Source organism: Salmo salar, chromosome ssa26 (genome assembly GCF_905237065.1).
Source record: "Salmo salar chromosome ssa26, Ssal_v3.1, whole genome shotgun sequence".
Taxonomy (NCBI): domain Eukaryota; kingdom Metazoa; phylum Chordata; class Actinopteri; order Salmoniformes; family Salmonidae; genus Salmo; species Salmo salar.
Window position 1 is genome coordinate 14,916,883 of NC_059467.1, and position 16,535 is coordinate 14,933,417.

A 16,535-nucleotide genomic window follows, 5' to 3' on the forward strand; every position below is an offset into this window, starting at 1 on the left:
TACATGGAAACAGAGCTCTGCGTGGAACTATACTTGTCCAATTTAAAGGGACTATCTGCATTTGAAATGTCCATGTTACTGTACAGTAGGACAGCCAGTTTAGAGGCCCATCTGGTTTCATATAAAATCTAAGTATCTATCCTAGTGCTCTATTTGTAGGTGTAGAGGAAGATGCCAACCCACTGACTATGTTACATAATGGTCATGAGAAGTTATTACAATTCCATTGATTGTCCTCATTTCCATAATCCTTTTTGGTTCTTTTTCAACATATTGATCTGGGTATCCAGAAACTGTCTGATACTGGGTTGGTTACACAACTAATCAACTTAATTTCTGCCTTTGATAAATACAAAAAAGACGGAGCTCACAGGGCAAAATGAATGAATAAAGAACTATAGATTTTTCTATGGGGGATATTAAAGTCTTAAATTGATCTTCACATTTTAGCTTGTCAATAATACTGTCACATCACCATAAAGGTTGGGCTTTGATGTTGTGAGATAACTGGCATGACTGTCTGAATATCTGATCTGTAGTCAGCTCTGATGTAGTTTTGCCTCAGACAGTAATGGTCATGGCAGCTTGTTGACCAAAGCCAATATGCATTACTGGCTTTGTCCCACATTCTCCTTTGGACCTGAAATACCAAGCCAAGCCATGGCTTGTCCAATCTCTGCATTAGCCTCATCGGGCCTGGGCAGAAATGCTAAAGAGGCATGATGTGACGTCGGAGTCGGCCAAGAGGGAATAACACCCCAGTCACCATAAAACAAAGTTGACAGGACTACAAAATGAGATGAACGCTTCCTCTTTCTCCGTTTCATTTTTGCCCTGTACCTCGACAGCTCTAGCACTGCACACTCCCCTTGTCTGTGGCACCTCAAACGCCATTGAAGTTGTCAGCAACTACTCCAACGCCTGTGAGTTTTCTCTGTGTTTTACATGATGTTCCAATGCTCAGTACAATATTTAACCATGGCTTCTTATACAAGGAATGCACAGGTTATATCATACATGAGTGTTGGTATATGAATGTATGGTGTGTCTAATGTATAATACAGGACTCATGGTCCGTGAACGGAGTGTACTAGAATCTTAAGAGATTTTCGCTGCTGCCTGGAAGATGCAGTGTTATGTAAGTGCACTATGCACCTTTGGTTAGCGTGACGTTATATACTGTGCTTTAAACAGGACATGAATGGCAGGGCTTTGTGACGGCAGGCAGTACAGTCATCCTTCATACAGTGTGCGCAGAGTAAAGGTCATCATATATGACTCACCTCATTTAATCATAAACACACACATGCACAATACTCAAAGTAATAACACACGTATGATACAGTGCTTGATTCATTTACGTATTGATTTGTTCTTTAACAGGAAAATTACACGTACATTTCAAGATAAGCAATCTGAAGCAGATTTCGGTGTTAATCATTTCCACCAAGTCACAAATCCAGTCTCCAAACGCCTTAAAGGGATACTTTTTTCTACTTCCCCAGAGTCAGATGAACTCGTGGGTACCATTTTTAATGCCTCTGTCTCTAGTCTGAGGAAAGTTAGATGTCGTTTTGTGAGCCAATGATAATTAGCATTAGCGCAATGACTGGAAGTCTGTGGGTATCTGCTAGATACCCATAGACTTCCAATCATTGCACTACACACTAGTTAGCAATTGCGCTAGCACTAGTTAGTAACTTCCTTCAAACTGCACGCAGAGACATACAAATGGTATCCACGAGTTCATTGGACTCTGGGGAAGTAGATAGATTCATTGCCAAAATCCTGAAGTTTCCCTTTAATATTGCATGTAGAGGGGTCCTGGTATTGATCGGATCACTCAGACCCTGTGGTCATGTACCGGAAAAACTAATGAACACGGGGCAGTGTGGGTGGCCCCTTGGCTGCACACCACACAAAAATACACACGCACACACACATGCATGTGCCTCAGGCTTTATAAACAACAGGGAGCCTGTCACTCACATCACTCCCCCCCCCCCCCCTCTCTCTTTCTCTCGCTCTCTCTCTTTCTCCCTCCCCCCCCTCACAATCTCCCTCCCTTCTGCCTGCCCTTGCAGATGAGGACATCGCCCTTCTGTGCAGAAGAGAGGAGCTCAAGTTCGGCACCTGCCTCATTAACCGGCTGAAATGTTACTATAAGAAGGACTGTGGAAGGGAGTACATGTTGATGAAACTAATCTGCTCAGGTAAGGGACATATCCTTACATGTTTACTGCACATTATGTTTACGTGAATTGTCTTAATGGTTCTTGTCACGGTGTATACTAGACTGATTATCCACATAATATTATACGTGTAATGACTAAGAACGTGTAACTCTGCCTCTTTAGAGAGACAATAATAACCATGGCAACGTATGTCTGGGATGTGATTGAGAACATCTGTTTCTGTCTTTAGTTGATTAAATAGTGTAGTTGTAAGCTGCCTCTGGCAGACCTCTTCATATCATCAATTTCCCTGACAGAAATGCAGACCCCAAGGCCAATGTCCAGAGAACTGAACCACTTAAATAACGACCTCAGGTGTCTTAAATCTATAGTGACTTCCTGAGGTGGTAGCCGTTAGTGTTCGTAGTGTTGATTGACATGATTTTATTACATCACTGTACGTACAGCGTTATGGGAATACACATCCCATGCTGTCAAAATGACACAAAATGCCGGTTCCTGCTAACAAAAAAAAAATAAACATAAATAAATTGATATTACCAACACGGGTTGTCATCCATCCTCAAAATGTGATGTTCCAGTCCTAATACAGTGACAAAAACATGGTTTGTACATCAGTAGTGACCACGTGTTGCCTTTTTGTGTTAAGAATCGGCCTCAGGGAAAGACTGTGCCATTTTGCCTTTTATATAACACCATCTCTGAAATATGATCTATTGGCTGCTAGGTAGCCTCGGTCCTTTATAAGTACCTTTCCAGTGAACAGCTTGTCCCCTCGGCCACGGTGTGTTTACACCCGCCACTAATGCAGCCTGACCTTTCACTAAACTGTTTGCAGAGAGAGAAAATTGTGCCCACAAACGGCTGCAGTCAGTCAGTGGAACCTCGATACGTCATGTGGTCCCTGGCACTCTTCAGAAGAGCTCTAATGAGCCACCGAGGGCTCCTCAACCAGCCACGACATCCATCTCCTGACTGACTATTGGGAGAGGGCTGGGATCAGGGAGGAAATTGTACCCGTTAAAGCTGGCCCGTGTGTGATTTTTATGGCATCCGTATTCTACATACATAACCATTGAAATCTGAATAAAGTAATATCAAGATGAGAGGAAATGTTTAAACTCTCTTCAAAGTATTTAGCGTGTTTAGACTGCACACAGACTTTTGTGTCGGTGTTAATAAAGTAAGCTGTAATGGGAGTTTTCCCAGTGACGAAGGGTGGCTAAACCTATACAGCCTTGCTGGCTGCTCTGACAATCATAGCTCCTCTCAAAGTAATACTCACCAATCCCTTCTTTCCCTCTAATCTATAATTCACAGCTCATCCCCCCTCACACCTGAAATGTCACCAGCCCCCTAGGCTGTGGAATGACTTTCGGTGGACGGACTCCCCGCTCTCGGGCAAGCTGTAAAAAATGAATCGAGAAAATAAATAGATAAAGAGAATGGAAAGGCAGGATCTTTTTAGGTTCCTCTATGGACGTGCCACTATGCCCAGCACAGTCCTCTATGTTGACACTGTAGCTGAGGACTTTCTTTGATATTTTGTTGGGGATCACCCATCAACGTGTGGCTGGCCAAGTGTGTTGCTACTATTTCAGTACCTCAGTGTTAGGTGTAGAACTTCACTTTCCACAAACAGATCACTGAGAATGTCTTCGAGAAATGAATTTGCCATCTTAAAAATGTCTTTGTAATCTGCATGTCATGATAGCAGATACTATCTAAGCGATCTTTATTTCTTAATGCCTTTCCTTTTGAGGACCTATAATATAATACACGTGTTAATATTGCGATTTGATATACTTTTACATTTAAATACATTCAATGGATAAATCCTCTCATCTTGATCAAATATATGTGTATTAATTGTATAATGTATTAATTCAGATATTACCTGCTTCATACTGTATGCCCAAGCATACTATTTGCATTGTTTGCAGTGAATAGATAACCTCCAGCATCCTGAATCTCCTGTTAACCTTCCATTAGTCACAGTGCAGATATCTGCTTCAGCTCTCAAATGAAAGTACTGGCTCTGTGCTCCCATGTCAAATTAAATAGTGGAGTGGTTTTCATGGATACAGCACTATCCTCTTCACTTTGTTCTGTGTATTCTTTGTCATAGTCATTCACTTCCAAGAAGTATCTTCACCCCATACTAGTGTGGCAGGGACACTGTATTAAGTTGGTCTTTTATTTCAGCGTTCTGATTGAAAAAGGGGCTTCAGTGAAGGATAGCTCGCTGAAGGATAAAGGATACAGATGGGACATCGGGGCTCTATCCTTGAGAAGGACACTTAGCCCAAATTGTTTGTCTAAATATCCAGCTGTAGAAGTGGATGATATGTAAATCCATCCATCTCCCAGTGGATCAGGGCATCTGTTGAGTAGGTAAATAAATAATGTTAAGAGCAGCAAGTGGCTGACTAATGCTGCCACTTTGCCATCATGCCCCTCTCCTGATTTGACCTTCTCCTCACCGCTGCCAAGGCAGACCTAGGGACTGTGACGGAGGCTCTGGATCCCCTGGAGTGATCCTGCTCACCCTGCTCATGCCCTGCTGGCTGTCTGTCAGAGTAGGGACATACAGGAACAGACAGGCTCTACGCTGTGGCTGCACTCCCCAGACCACATCCATCACCACTGTAATGTACGGTTCCTCAACATCCACAACAACCGCCGCGCCTCTCTACCAGGAAAACACCAGATCTTGTAATCTGTGTTATCTGGTCTGTGTGTACTGTCATTTGTTTGTGTGTGAATACCTGTTTGCAACTTGTACAATTTCAGAGATGTACAAGCTGGGATCAAATCAAATCAAATGTATTTATATAGCCCTTCTTACATCAGCTGATATCTCAAAGTGCTGTACAGAAACCCAGCCTAAAACCCCAAACAGCAAGCAATGCAGGTGTAGAAGCATGGTGGCTAGGAAAAACTCCCTAGAAAGGCCAAAACCTAGGAAGAAACCCAGAGAGGAACCTGGCTATGAGGGGTGGCCAGTCCTCTTCTGGCTGTGCCGGGAGGAGATTATAACAGCACATGGCCAAGATGTTCAAATGTTCATAAATGACCAGCATGGTCAAATGATAATAATCATAGTAGTTGTCGAGGGTGCAACAAGTCAGCAACTCAAGAGTAAGTGTCAGTTGGCTTTTTCATAGCCGATCTTTGAGAGTATCTCTACCGCTCCTGCTGTCTCAGAGAGTTGAAAACAGCAGGTCTGGGACAGGTAGCATGTCCGGTGAACAGGTCAGGGTTCCAGCAGGTCTGGGACAGCAGGTCTGGGACAGGTAGCACGTCCGTTGAACAGGTCAGGGTTCCATAGCCGCAGGCAGAACAGTTGAAACTGGAGCAGCAGCACAGCCAGGTGGACTGGGGACAGCAAGGAGTCATCATGCCAGGTAGTCCTGAGGCATGGTCCTAGGGCTCAGGTCCTCCGAGAGAGAGAAAGAGAGAATTAGAGAGAGCATATTTAAATTCACACAGGACACCGGATAAGACAAGAGAAATACTCCAGATGTAACAGACTGACCCTAGCCCCCCGACACATAAACTACTGCAGCATAAATACTGGAGGCTGAGACAGGAGGGGTCAGGAGACACTGTGGCCCCATCCAATGAAACCCCCGGACAGGGCCAAACAGGCAGGATATAACCCCACCCACTTTGCCAAAGCACAGCCCCCACACCACTGGAGGGATATCTCCAACCACCAACTTACCATCCTGAGACAAGGCCAAGTATAGCCCACAAAGATCTCCGCCACAGCACAACCCAAGGGGGGGGGCGCCAACCCAGACAGGAAGACCACGTCAGTGACTCAACCCACTCAAGTGACGCACCCCTCCTAGGGACGGCATGGAAGAACACCAGTAAGCCAGTGACTCAGCCCCTGTAATAGGGTTTGAGGCAGAGAATCCCAGTGGAGAGAGGGGAACCGGCCAGGCAGAGACAGCAAGGGAGAGGGAAGGTTTCAACACAATCAGTTTGAGTTTGTTTGGAAATCCAATGCATGTAAATGTCAACGTACACCCAAACGTCAATGTGCAATCACACCAATCATATCATACCTACACTGTAATTACAATGTGTTTGCCCACAGTATGTAATGCTATTTAAACATACATTTTAGCAACACCTATTATGAAGCCTTTTCACAGACAAAAGTTGAGGCACGTCGTCTTTCCAAAACTTATTTCGGTGCCTTCATATTTTATAGGGAGATCTATGGCCACTTGAGTTGTTCTCTCCTTAAACACTTTCAATTATATGTACGTCAGAATGTATTCAAAGATGTACACTGAGTGTACAAAATATTAAGAACACCTGCTCTTTCCATGACATAGACTGACCAGGGGAATCCAGGTGAAATCTATGATCTCTTTTTGATGTCACCTGTTAAATCCACTTCAATCCGTGTAGATGAAGGGGAGGAGACAGGTTAAATAAGGATTTTTAAGTATTGAGACAATTGAGACATGGGTTGTGTATGTGTGTCATTCAGAGGGTGAATTGGCAAAACAAAAAAGTAAGTGGCTTTGAACGGGGGTACGGTAGTAGGTGTCAAGACCTGCAACGCTGCTGGGTTTTTCACGCTCAACAGTTTCACATGTGTATCAAGAATGGGAGGTTCCTAATATTTGGTATACTCTGTGTATTTCCTTTTTATCTTTTGATCAAAGAGCCAATCCTTTTGCACCCTTTGCATCTTAATAAGTATGATTGTTTATCCTAGCAAATCATGTCCTCAGAAAAAAGCACCTGTGTCAGTAAAAAACAGGACCGGATTTTAAACGGTCTGTTCCAGTTCAGTGCACATGATCTACGAGTACAATGGTACCCATGATCCTTTGCTTATCCATCAGAAAGAACCCCATATTTTATGAATTATGAAAATATCAGAAATTGGCACATTTGCACATTTCTGTTGAATTTTCACTTGGTCCAAGTATGACCATCTATATGCATATTAGGAGATGTGGTGGGATTTTAGAATATTGAGGCCGGGGATAAAATACCAAGATGGTTCTGCTTCAGTTCCCTTGTCACAGTAGAAATAAACAACTATTAAAGGCATTGCAGGTGGCCAGATAGTGGTGGCAGATGTCAGGTGAATTCTCCCTGTGCCTTTTGGAAGAAAGCTATTTTCTTTGCAATTAGTGGCCAAGCTTTCTTAATAGCATCTAATAATTGCAATGGCAAACTGCTGTGGGGTGGAGTGAGTGAGACAGGAGAAGTATGGAGAGAATTGGTCCTTCATGAGTGCCTTTATTCACATGAATTGCTTTAGACATATTCCTTTAATCTATCACTTTATCTATGCCTTGTCTATGCCTCACCATTTACAGCAAACATGATGAGAATGAATGTCTGTGAATACGATGCCTGGAAAATGGCTCCAGAACACTGTCGGCAGAAGAAACATGATTGTGTTCTGGTCTAACACCCCAAGCATCTGTTCCTCCACACATTGCAAAAGCAATGGGATTTCTCAAAGCGGGAAATGTGCTTACACATGCCATACCCAATTCACAGCTGTGGATACAATATGCAAAGGTCAGTGGTGCCCTATGGCAAGCCTGCTTCTCCCTATACCCAGCTGTACCCTAGGGCCCAGGTTATAATTTACCCTTGTATTGTGTCACCCATGTATGTTTTAAGTTCCCCAGGGTTTCAGATGAAGGCCTGTAGTGTACAGTATGTTAGGTATGGACCTCTGTCTTCCCATCAGTTGAAAAGTCAGGGCAGATACAGTAGGAGGGATCGGGGGTTATTACATCAACTAGAAGCTGGGGTTATTGGAGCCACTATAACCAGATTAAGAGGCTGCAGTGCAGCCTCATCCTGTGGGCTCAGTGTGCCAGCAAGTGGAATCAAAGCAGCCAAATCCCACTGAAATGGGCCCTCCTGACCCACTAAACTCAGAGGTCTGGATAATGCAGGGCCAGGACTCATTTATTTATTTATTTTTAACCTTTAATTAACTAGGCAAGTCAGTTAAGAACATATTCTTATTTACAATGACAGCCTAGGAACAGTGGGTTAACTGCCTTGTTCAGGGGCAGAACATCTGATTTTTACCTTGTCAGCTAGGGGATTCGTTCTAGCAACCTTTATTTTACTGGCCCAATGCTCTAACCACTAGGCTACCTGCCACCCCATACCCTGGCTGTCTGTTTGTTTGGGAGGGGCAGCAGCCATGGCCCATACATGCAGGTTTATCCCTGGTACTCCTCTAATCTGGGTTAACTGACATGGGGAGAGCTCTCTTTAAATGGCCGCCCCTCCACCCAAAGTGTATAATTATCTTAGAGGGATAAAGTGCAGTGAAGTCATGGGCTGCTTACTGTCCTCGACAGTGTTTTAGGACCGTGGTTGTCGAATTTGGGAAAAAGTTGACTATACACACATACTTTAATAACAGTGAATTTCAAATATACTATAGTCCTGATCAAGAAGCGATGTTGTATCTCATCGGCTAATGTTGAATGTCGTATGACCTTGAGCACCACCGCTGGAGGTCATTCACTCTGAAAACCTTTCAAAGAGGCTTTGTGTGCCTGCAGTAATCAACTGTTCTTCAGAGCTCACTTGAATCACATGGATAATCATGATAACCAAAGCCTGTCCCCCATCCCGCCCCTTTCTGTCTCTAGCATGGCATCACAGTAAACCTGGTCCCCTGAGGAACTCTGTAGATGTGTAGCTTGCTGGCAGCCACGGACAATCCAAAATGGTCTGATCCAGAATGAGTGCAGCTCAATTATTCACTCACTCCCTTTCGGGGTTCGGTTGTCTAATTCGTCTTTCCATGGATCCCCCTTGGAAGGATCTCCGTATGAAGTTTCCCACCGGCTGGAGCCTCTGGCAGAGCTGGATAAGGACAGGATCCCTGTGCTCTCAGACACCTCTAAGTCTCAGCCAATTATGGCGTAGCGGATGTCAGTTCTGCCAGACTTATGCACTTTTCACCATTTCATATCTTCCTGACAGTTTCCACAACAGCTTGGAGTGAAGCAGCTTCCTTTGCCTAAATCCACAGAGGCTGAATAATCCACAATATGAATGGAAATAAAGGCGGAGGCTAACCAAACTCAAGAGGACAGTGCATTTTCTTCTTCAATATCCCCTTGTAAAGCCAGGCACGCTGGAGAGAGGCACAGCCAGTCAATGATTTAATCTCGTAATATTCTATTGAATTAATAGAATCAAAAGGCATCAACTTTCATTCTACAAGTTCTTCCCTGGTCGCTGTGTTTTGGTGAGCCAATACCTGCCACTGTTAGATAACCCACTTGTAATGATAACAATTTGTTCTGAATTGAAATCTTCCATTTTACGACATGACCTAGCTCTTCCCCTAATTTGAGTTAGAATCATTTCCTGTAGCTGTTGCGTCATGCTGCTGCTCCTGTGATGTTACTGTTGCAAGAGGGACAGTCCCAGCCAGGTTTGGCCCTAGATTTGTACAGGAAATGACTCATTCATACCTAACCCCATTAAGCCACTTTAGACTGATGGTGTCTGGACCTCTGGGATAGGAGCACTGTCACACCTCCACCTCAATGGGAGACAAACTAATCACGTTTAATTTTCTTGTTTTCACCATGGCAGCCTCAAGGGAATGGTCAGACGCTTTATTTTCAACACCGTTAATATCTGAATTGGTGAATCAATGGCAGATCTACAGGGCTCCACTGTTTCAATGGCTCAGTGCTCAACATGTATCTGTGATGGCTCTATGTATTATTGTCTGTTAAGGGGGATTTTCCCCTTTTCAAACACTATTCTTCTGAAAAGTGTCCAGTCCAGCAGAAATGGGGTAGGGATTTTGAGTAATTTCAAACTGCTGCCAGGCAGATGAGCAAAAATATCTATTTTAGGATTCATCATGTATCTAATGTGAAATATGCAAAGACCTAATTCCTCTGACTCTAATTCTGTTGCGGTGATGTTGACTGATGGGATTGGGTTAATGGATCTAGAATAGTGAACTATGGTGATGCCGCGACATCACACACATACGCACGCATGCACGCACACCGTACACAACAACCACGCACCTTCTGGTGAAGGTGAAGGGTTGGATGAGGAAGAACACTGGTATAATAGTGATCATCTGTGCCAACCCTTCTGTGGTGTATTAATAGGTGAGCCAGAATGCACAGAGACTTAAGCCTCTATGATCCAGTTTGACCCAGATATTCATTCCCCCTCCACGGCTCTGTGACCCACATCCAGTCATATCCAACTTCCCTTCATGTATAATATTGTGGATGGTGTTATGCTGTGAAGGAGGCTGTCTTATAAAGGGCATTGTGCCCAGATGCAGTATTAGGTCGCATCTCTGAGACAGATACAGTTCATTTGTTGTTCCAGGCAGATGTTACTGTTTTGTATCACCTGTAATCTCAATGAACTGTTTCAATAGAATAAACTGAATAGTTAATGTGTCTTTGCAAAATAGGGGCCACTGCTGTCTATCTCTTTCATGCATATCAGTTGGGATCACAGGAGGCTGCTGAGGGGAGGACGGCTCATAATAATGGCTGGAATGGAGTGAATGGAATGGTATCAAACACATGGAAACCACGTGTCCGATATGTTCAATACCATTCCATTGATTCCGTTCCAGCCATTACTATGAGCCCATCTTATCCAATTAAGGTGCGACCGGCCTCCTGTGGTTGGGATGTCGTATGATTGAAGGTGTGACAGGGCCGTTGTGGAAAAGACTGATTTATTGAGTTTTTGCTGTTCTGTGGATTGCTTGCTCTCCTTTTTACGCCAGCCTCTGGGCTTTAGAATCAGATCTCTGATGCTTTGTCTTACAACCAGAAAAACAGCCAGGACCATGCAGTAGGCAGGAAATGGGTCACAACATGTATTGTGTAAAACGTAAAGCACGCTGTGGTTTGCTGTCTTTGTCACATTGAATACAGGGGCTGACGGTAGCAGAGCTGGGTACACGTGTGTTTGTTCCTATTTCTTCATAGCTCTGTTTTTGTGTACAGTTAATTTGTCTGTGGGTCGTATTTGGTTGAGTTTGTGTGTGAGCGAGAGAAAATTAGAAATAGAGAGAGAGAGAGAGAGAGAGAGAGATGAAAAAGAGAGGGGGAGAAAGAGTGAGAGATGGGGAGGGAGAGCGATGAGAAAGAGAGATGAGAAAGAGAGAGCGAGATGGGGGAGGGAGAGAGATGAGAAAGAGAGTGTAAAGGAGGGGGAGAGGGAGAGAGAGAAAGAGAGCGTGTGGGATTGTGTGTTAGTATTTGTCCCCCTGGAGCTGTTGCTCTGTGCAGTCACAGTGTGCCCTGGCCTGGTCAGCAGCTGTCATGTCATCCAGACTCCAGCCTGATTCTGATGGCTGTGCTGCAGGATGACCTTGAGCCGCTGAATCAGTCTCATGCTAAATTGATTTGGGAGTGTTGCTGTGGAGATGGCTGCATGGCTGACAGACTGCCCAGTAACAGCAGTCCCATCCCAAGTCACAGTCAGGGAGCAACAGTGACATCTCAGCCCTGGAGGCTCCTTTTAACACTGAATGTGAAAGGAGGGAACATCACTGCGACTATCAGATCCATTATAACCCATCCATCAACCAGCCAGCCAGCCAACTGAGTCTGTCTACCACAGGGTGTGCGGATGACTTCTTACCACCCACTAGTAATATGCAGGCAACGGGTGAAATTACAAGATATTATCACACACAGAAGCTGTAAAATATGGACCTGGCATGGCTTGGCTAGTATGTGTGGTATGTTCTTACTCTAGTATGTATAAACAGGTGTAGTAAAGATATAGTATCTTAATTTGATCACTCTGTTGTGGCTGAGTATTTCCCTGCACCTCAGGAAATTCAAATGAGTCTCGTGATAAATACATTCACAGAAAACCAGCAGTTCTCTTTCTTTCTCACTCGCTCAAACGCACCAGACAGAATAAATGCCCTACTACTGTAGGTCCTGCTACTGCGACATTCAAATGTACAAAAATGTATCTGAAATTCGGCCATATACATCAACAACCGTAGTTTTATATATCCTGAACAAAAAGACTCAACATACAACAATTTCAATGATTTTACTGAGCTCATTTAAGGAAATCAGTCAATTGAAATGAATTCATTAGGCCCTAATCTATGGATTTCACATGACTGTGAATACAGATGCATATCTGTTGGTCACAGATACCTTTAAAATAAGTTAGGGTCGTGATCAGAAAACCAGTAAGTAGTGTATCTGGTGTGACCAGAATGTTGTCCCACTCCTCTTCAATAGCTCTGCAAAGTTGCTGGATATTGGCGGGATCTGGAACACGCAGTTGTACACGTCGATCCAGAGCATCCCAAACATGCTGAATGGGTGACATGTCTGGTGAGCGTGCAGGCCATGGAAGAACTGGGACATTTTCAGCTTCCAGGAATTGTGTACAGATCCTTCTGACATGGAGCCGTGCATTATCATGCTGAAACATGAGGTGATGGCGGCGGATGAATTGCATGATAATGGGCCTCAGGATCTTGTCACGGCATCTCTGTGCATTCAAATTGCCATCGATAAAATTAAATTGTGTTCGTTGTCCGTAGCTTATGCCTGCCCATACAATAACCCAACCGCCACCATAGGGCACTCTGTTCACAACGTTGAGATCAGCAAACCGCTCGCCCACATGACGCCATACACGTGGTCAGGCGGTCGCGAGGCCGGTTGGACGTACTGTCAAATTCTCTAAAACTACATAGGAGTCGGCTTATAGTAGAGAAATGAACATTCAATTATCTGGCAACAGCTCTGGGGGACATTCCTGCAATCAGCATGCCAATTGTACACGCCCTCACAACTTCAGACATCTGTGGCATTGTATTGTGTGACAAAACTGCACATTTTTGAGTGGCCTTTTATTGTCCCCAGCACAAATGCACCTGTGTAATGATCATGCTGTTTAATCAGGTTCTTGACATGCTACACCTGTCAGGTGAATGAATTATCTTGGCAAAGGAGAAATGCTCACTAACAGGGACGTAAACAAATTTGTGCACATAATTTGAGAGAAATAAGCTTTTTGTGTTATTGGAACATTTCTGGTATATTTTATTTCAGCTCATGAAACATGGGACCAACACTTTACATGTTGCGTTCATATTTTTGTTCAGTGTAACTTAATAATAACACAAGATAGATATTGGTCTACGACATAGAGGTGTATCCTAAACTATAGCCTAAGGTAGCCTATGAAAATAGAATGTGAGAACGTTTAACTTTTTTGAGAATAATCAAATCCTCCTGCAGGATTATTTTAGTCCTCCGGCGAAACTGGTCAAATTAAGATCCAACATCTTTGTGAGTATGAGAGTTACAGGGAGTATGCGACTCTCTTTTGGAGCAATATGTTTGGAACATTGAATCACAATATGCTTTTGTGAACTGAACTGTGAGTGTGCTTTCCACTGTAGATACAGTATCTGGTAAAAAAAAATGTAGTCAGTTAAGAACAAATTCTTTTTTTACAATGACGGCCTACCAAAAGGCAAAAGGCCTCCTGCGGGGACAGCGGCTGGGATAAAAAAAGAAAAAAAATATGAATATAGGACAAAACACACATCGCGACAAGATAGACACCACAACACTACATAAAGAGAGACCTAATACAACAACAGCATGGCAGCAACACATGACAACACAGCATGGTAGCAACACAACATGACAACAACATGACAGCACCACAACACGGTAGCAGCACAAAACATGGTACAAACATTATTGGACACAGACATCAGCACAAGGGCAAGAAGGTAGAGACAACAATACATCACACGAAGCAGTCACAACTGTCAGTAAGCGTGTCCATGATTGAGTCTTTGAATGAAGAGATGTAGATAAAACTGTCCAGTTTGAGTGTTTGTTGCAGCTCATTCCAGTCGCTAGCTGCAGCAAACTGAAAAGAGGAGCGACCCAGGGATGTTTGTGCTTTGGGGACCTTTAACAGAATGTGACTGGCAGAACGGGTGTTGTATGTGGAGGATGAGGGCTGCAGTAGATCTCTCAGATAGGGGGGAGTGAGGCCTAAGAGGGTTTTATAAATAAGCATCAACCAGTGGGTCTTGCGACGTGTATACAGAGATGACCAGTTTATAGAGGAGTATAGAATGCAGTGATGTGTCATATAAGGAGCATTGGTGGCAAATCTGTTGGCCGAATGGTAAAGAACATCTAGCTGATCTATAAATTACGTCTACATAATCTAGCATGGGTAGGATGGTCATCTGAATCAGGGTTAGTTTGGCAGCTGGGGTGAAAGATGAGTGATTACAATAGAGGAAACCAAATTTGAACCTTAGCCTGCAGCTTTGATATTTGCTGAGAGAAGGACAGTGTACCATCTAGCCATACTCCCAAGTACTTGTATGAGCTCTAAACCCTCAGAGGTAGTAATCACACCTGTGGGGAGAGGGGCATTCTTCTTACCAAACCACATGACCTTTGTTTTGGAGGTGTTCAGAACAAGGTTTAGGGCAGAGAAAGCTTGCTGGACACTAAGAAAGCTTTGTTGTAAAGGGTTTAACACAAAATCCGTGGAGGGGCCAGCCGAGTATAAGACTGTATCATCTGCATATAAATGGATGAGAAAGCTTCCTACTGCCTGAGCTATGTTGTTGATGTAAATTGAGAAGAGGCTCCTGAATTTCTGCTTTCATGTGTCAAAGCCTGCAGTGCCCTGCTCATAAATTACCCATGAGCCCCTGTGTGAGAATCATACCCACCTCCTGGCTGCCTGGTCTGGCAGTAGGTGACTGGTAGAGGAGCGAGAGGCTTCGTGTCAGGCCTGGGATCCGGACATCCTTCCTCACTCCACTGGTGATTTGACATGACTGCTTAATGACTACCTCAACCAAGGGCCCAGAATCAGACCTGACGTTTGCTCAATACAACCGGAAGCCATCTACTTAGCGCCTGCCGACTGAACTGATCTGCTGCTGCTAAACTCACAAACAGACCAGAGAGACAGAGACAGTACTACATGTACAGCCCTTCCTTTGTCATCAACAGAACCACATCCTGAAGAAAAACACTTTGTGGGGAGAAGCAGCCAAGATTTTTTTCCTTAATTTTATATATTTATTTATTTACCTTTATTTTACTATGTCAGTTAAGAACATATTCTTATTTACTATGATGGCCTACACCAGCTAAATCCAGACGACGCTGTGTCACGGCTATCGTCGGTGAAGGAGGACCAAAATGCAGCAGGACTGTGTTTGTTCATTTTGGACATTTATTAAATCAAAATGAACACCAAAAACAACAAACAAGAGACCGAACGATCCACAGACAGTCTGGCAAGGCACAAGGCTAAACACAGAACAATTTCCCACAAACACACCCAACTAATATAGGACTTCCAATCAAAGGCAACACCACACAGCTGCCTTCAATTGGAAGTCCACCCCAATTAACTCTACATAGAAACACACTTACTAGACTACACATAGAAATACATAAACATAGACCCTAAACCAAAAACCCGGAAACACCCTTTTACCAAAACACCACCCCGGACCACATAAAACAAATACCCTCTGCCACGTCCTGACCAAACTACAATAACAATTAACCCTTATACTGGCCAGGACGTGACACGCTGGGCAGATTGTGCGCCACCCTCTGGGACTCCCAATCACATCCGGTTGTAATACAGCCTGGAATCAAACCAGGATGTGTGTAGTGACACCTCAAGCACTGAGATGCAGTGCCTTAGACCGCTGTGTCACTCGGGAGCCCATGTTTCTGCTTTAGACTGTAACCCCAGTGTTACACTAGTCATACACCCTTATGTTATTGTGATGGGGGGAAAAATCTGTACAGTTACATGTTTGGAGATATTATTTTTGAAGATATATTGTATCATATCTTTTTGACAATATCGCAATATTATTTTTGCGCTAGTTGGCTGCACCAAAACTCTAGTATTTTTCCTTCATAGCTTGTTCTTCATCTTCTTTTTAAATAGGGAGCCAATTTGTTTTCAACACTCCATGACTGATCAAAACTTGTTTTCCCATGTTTCTCTCTTGTCCGTCTGCAGCAGACATATGGTGAGCAATATGTTTGGAACATTAAATCGCAATAAAATCACAGTATCACAATAAATATCGTATCAGCACTTAAGTATCGTGATAATATTGTATCGTGACGTCCCTGGCAATACCAGCTCTATTATGTTATACTAGGGACATTGTGTTTCCATAGCTAGGGCTGACAGTAGGAAGAGCAGAATCAACAACCTCTGCATAATCCAAACAGTTGCTTTGTGAGAAGGTGTTAAAGTTCACAGTTA

General features: G+C 43.6%; 1 protein-coding gene across 4 annotated transcripts in view; it reads left to right on the forward strand.

Moving 5' to 3' along the window:
* Window positions 1–16,535, forward strand: part of LOC106587286 (protein BEAN1) — a 44,521-nt gene that overhangs the window by 939 nt on the left and 27,047 nt on the right. For 2 of the 4 annotated variants that reach the window (XM_045708601.1, XM_014175524.2), the window contains exons 2-3: window positions 849–923; window positions 2,085–2,213. Coding sequence is in view for 2 of the 4 variants with exons in the window: in XM_014175524.2 (XP_014030999.1) it covers window positions 849–923; window positions 2,085–2,213 (204 nt within the window). In the remaining 2 variants the exon portion in view is untranslated. The remainder of the gene's footprint in view (window positions 1–848; window positions 924–2,084; window positions 2,214–16,535) is intronic. The other 2 variants (XM_045708602.1, XM_014175525.2) reach the window with 1 other exon arrangement.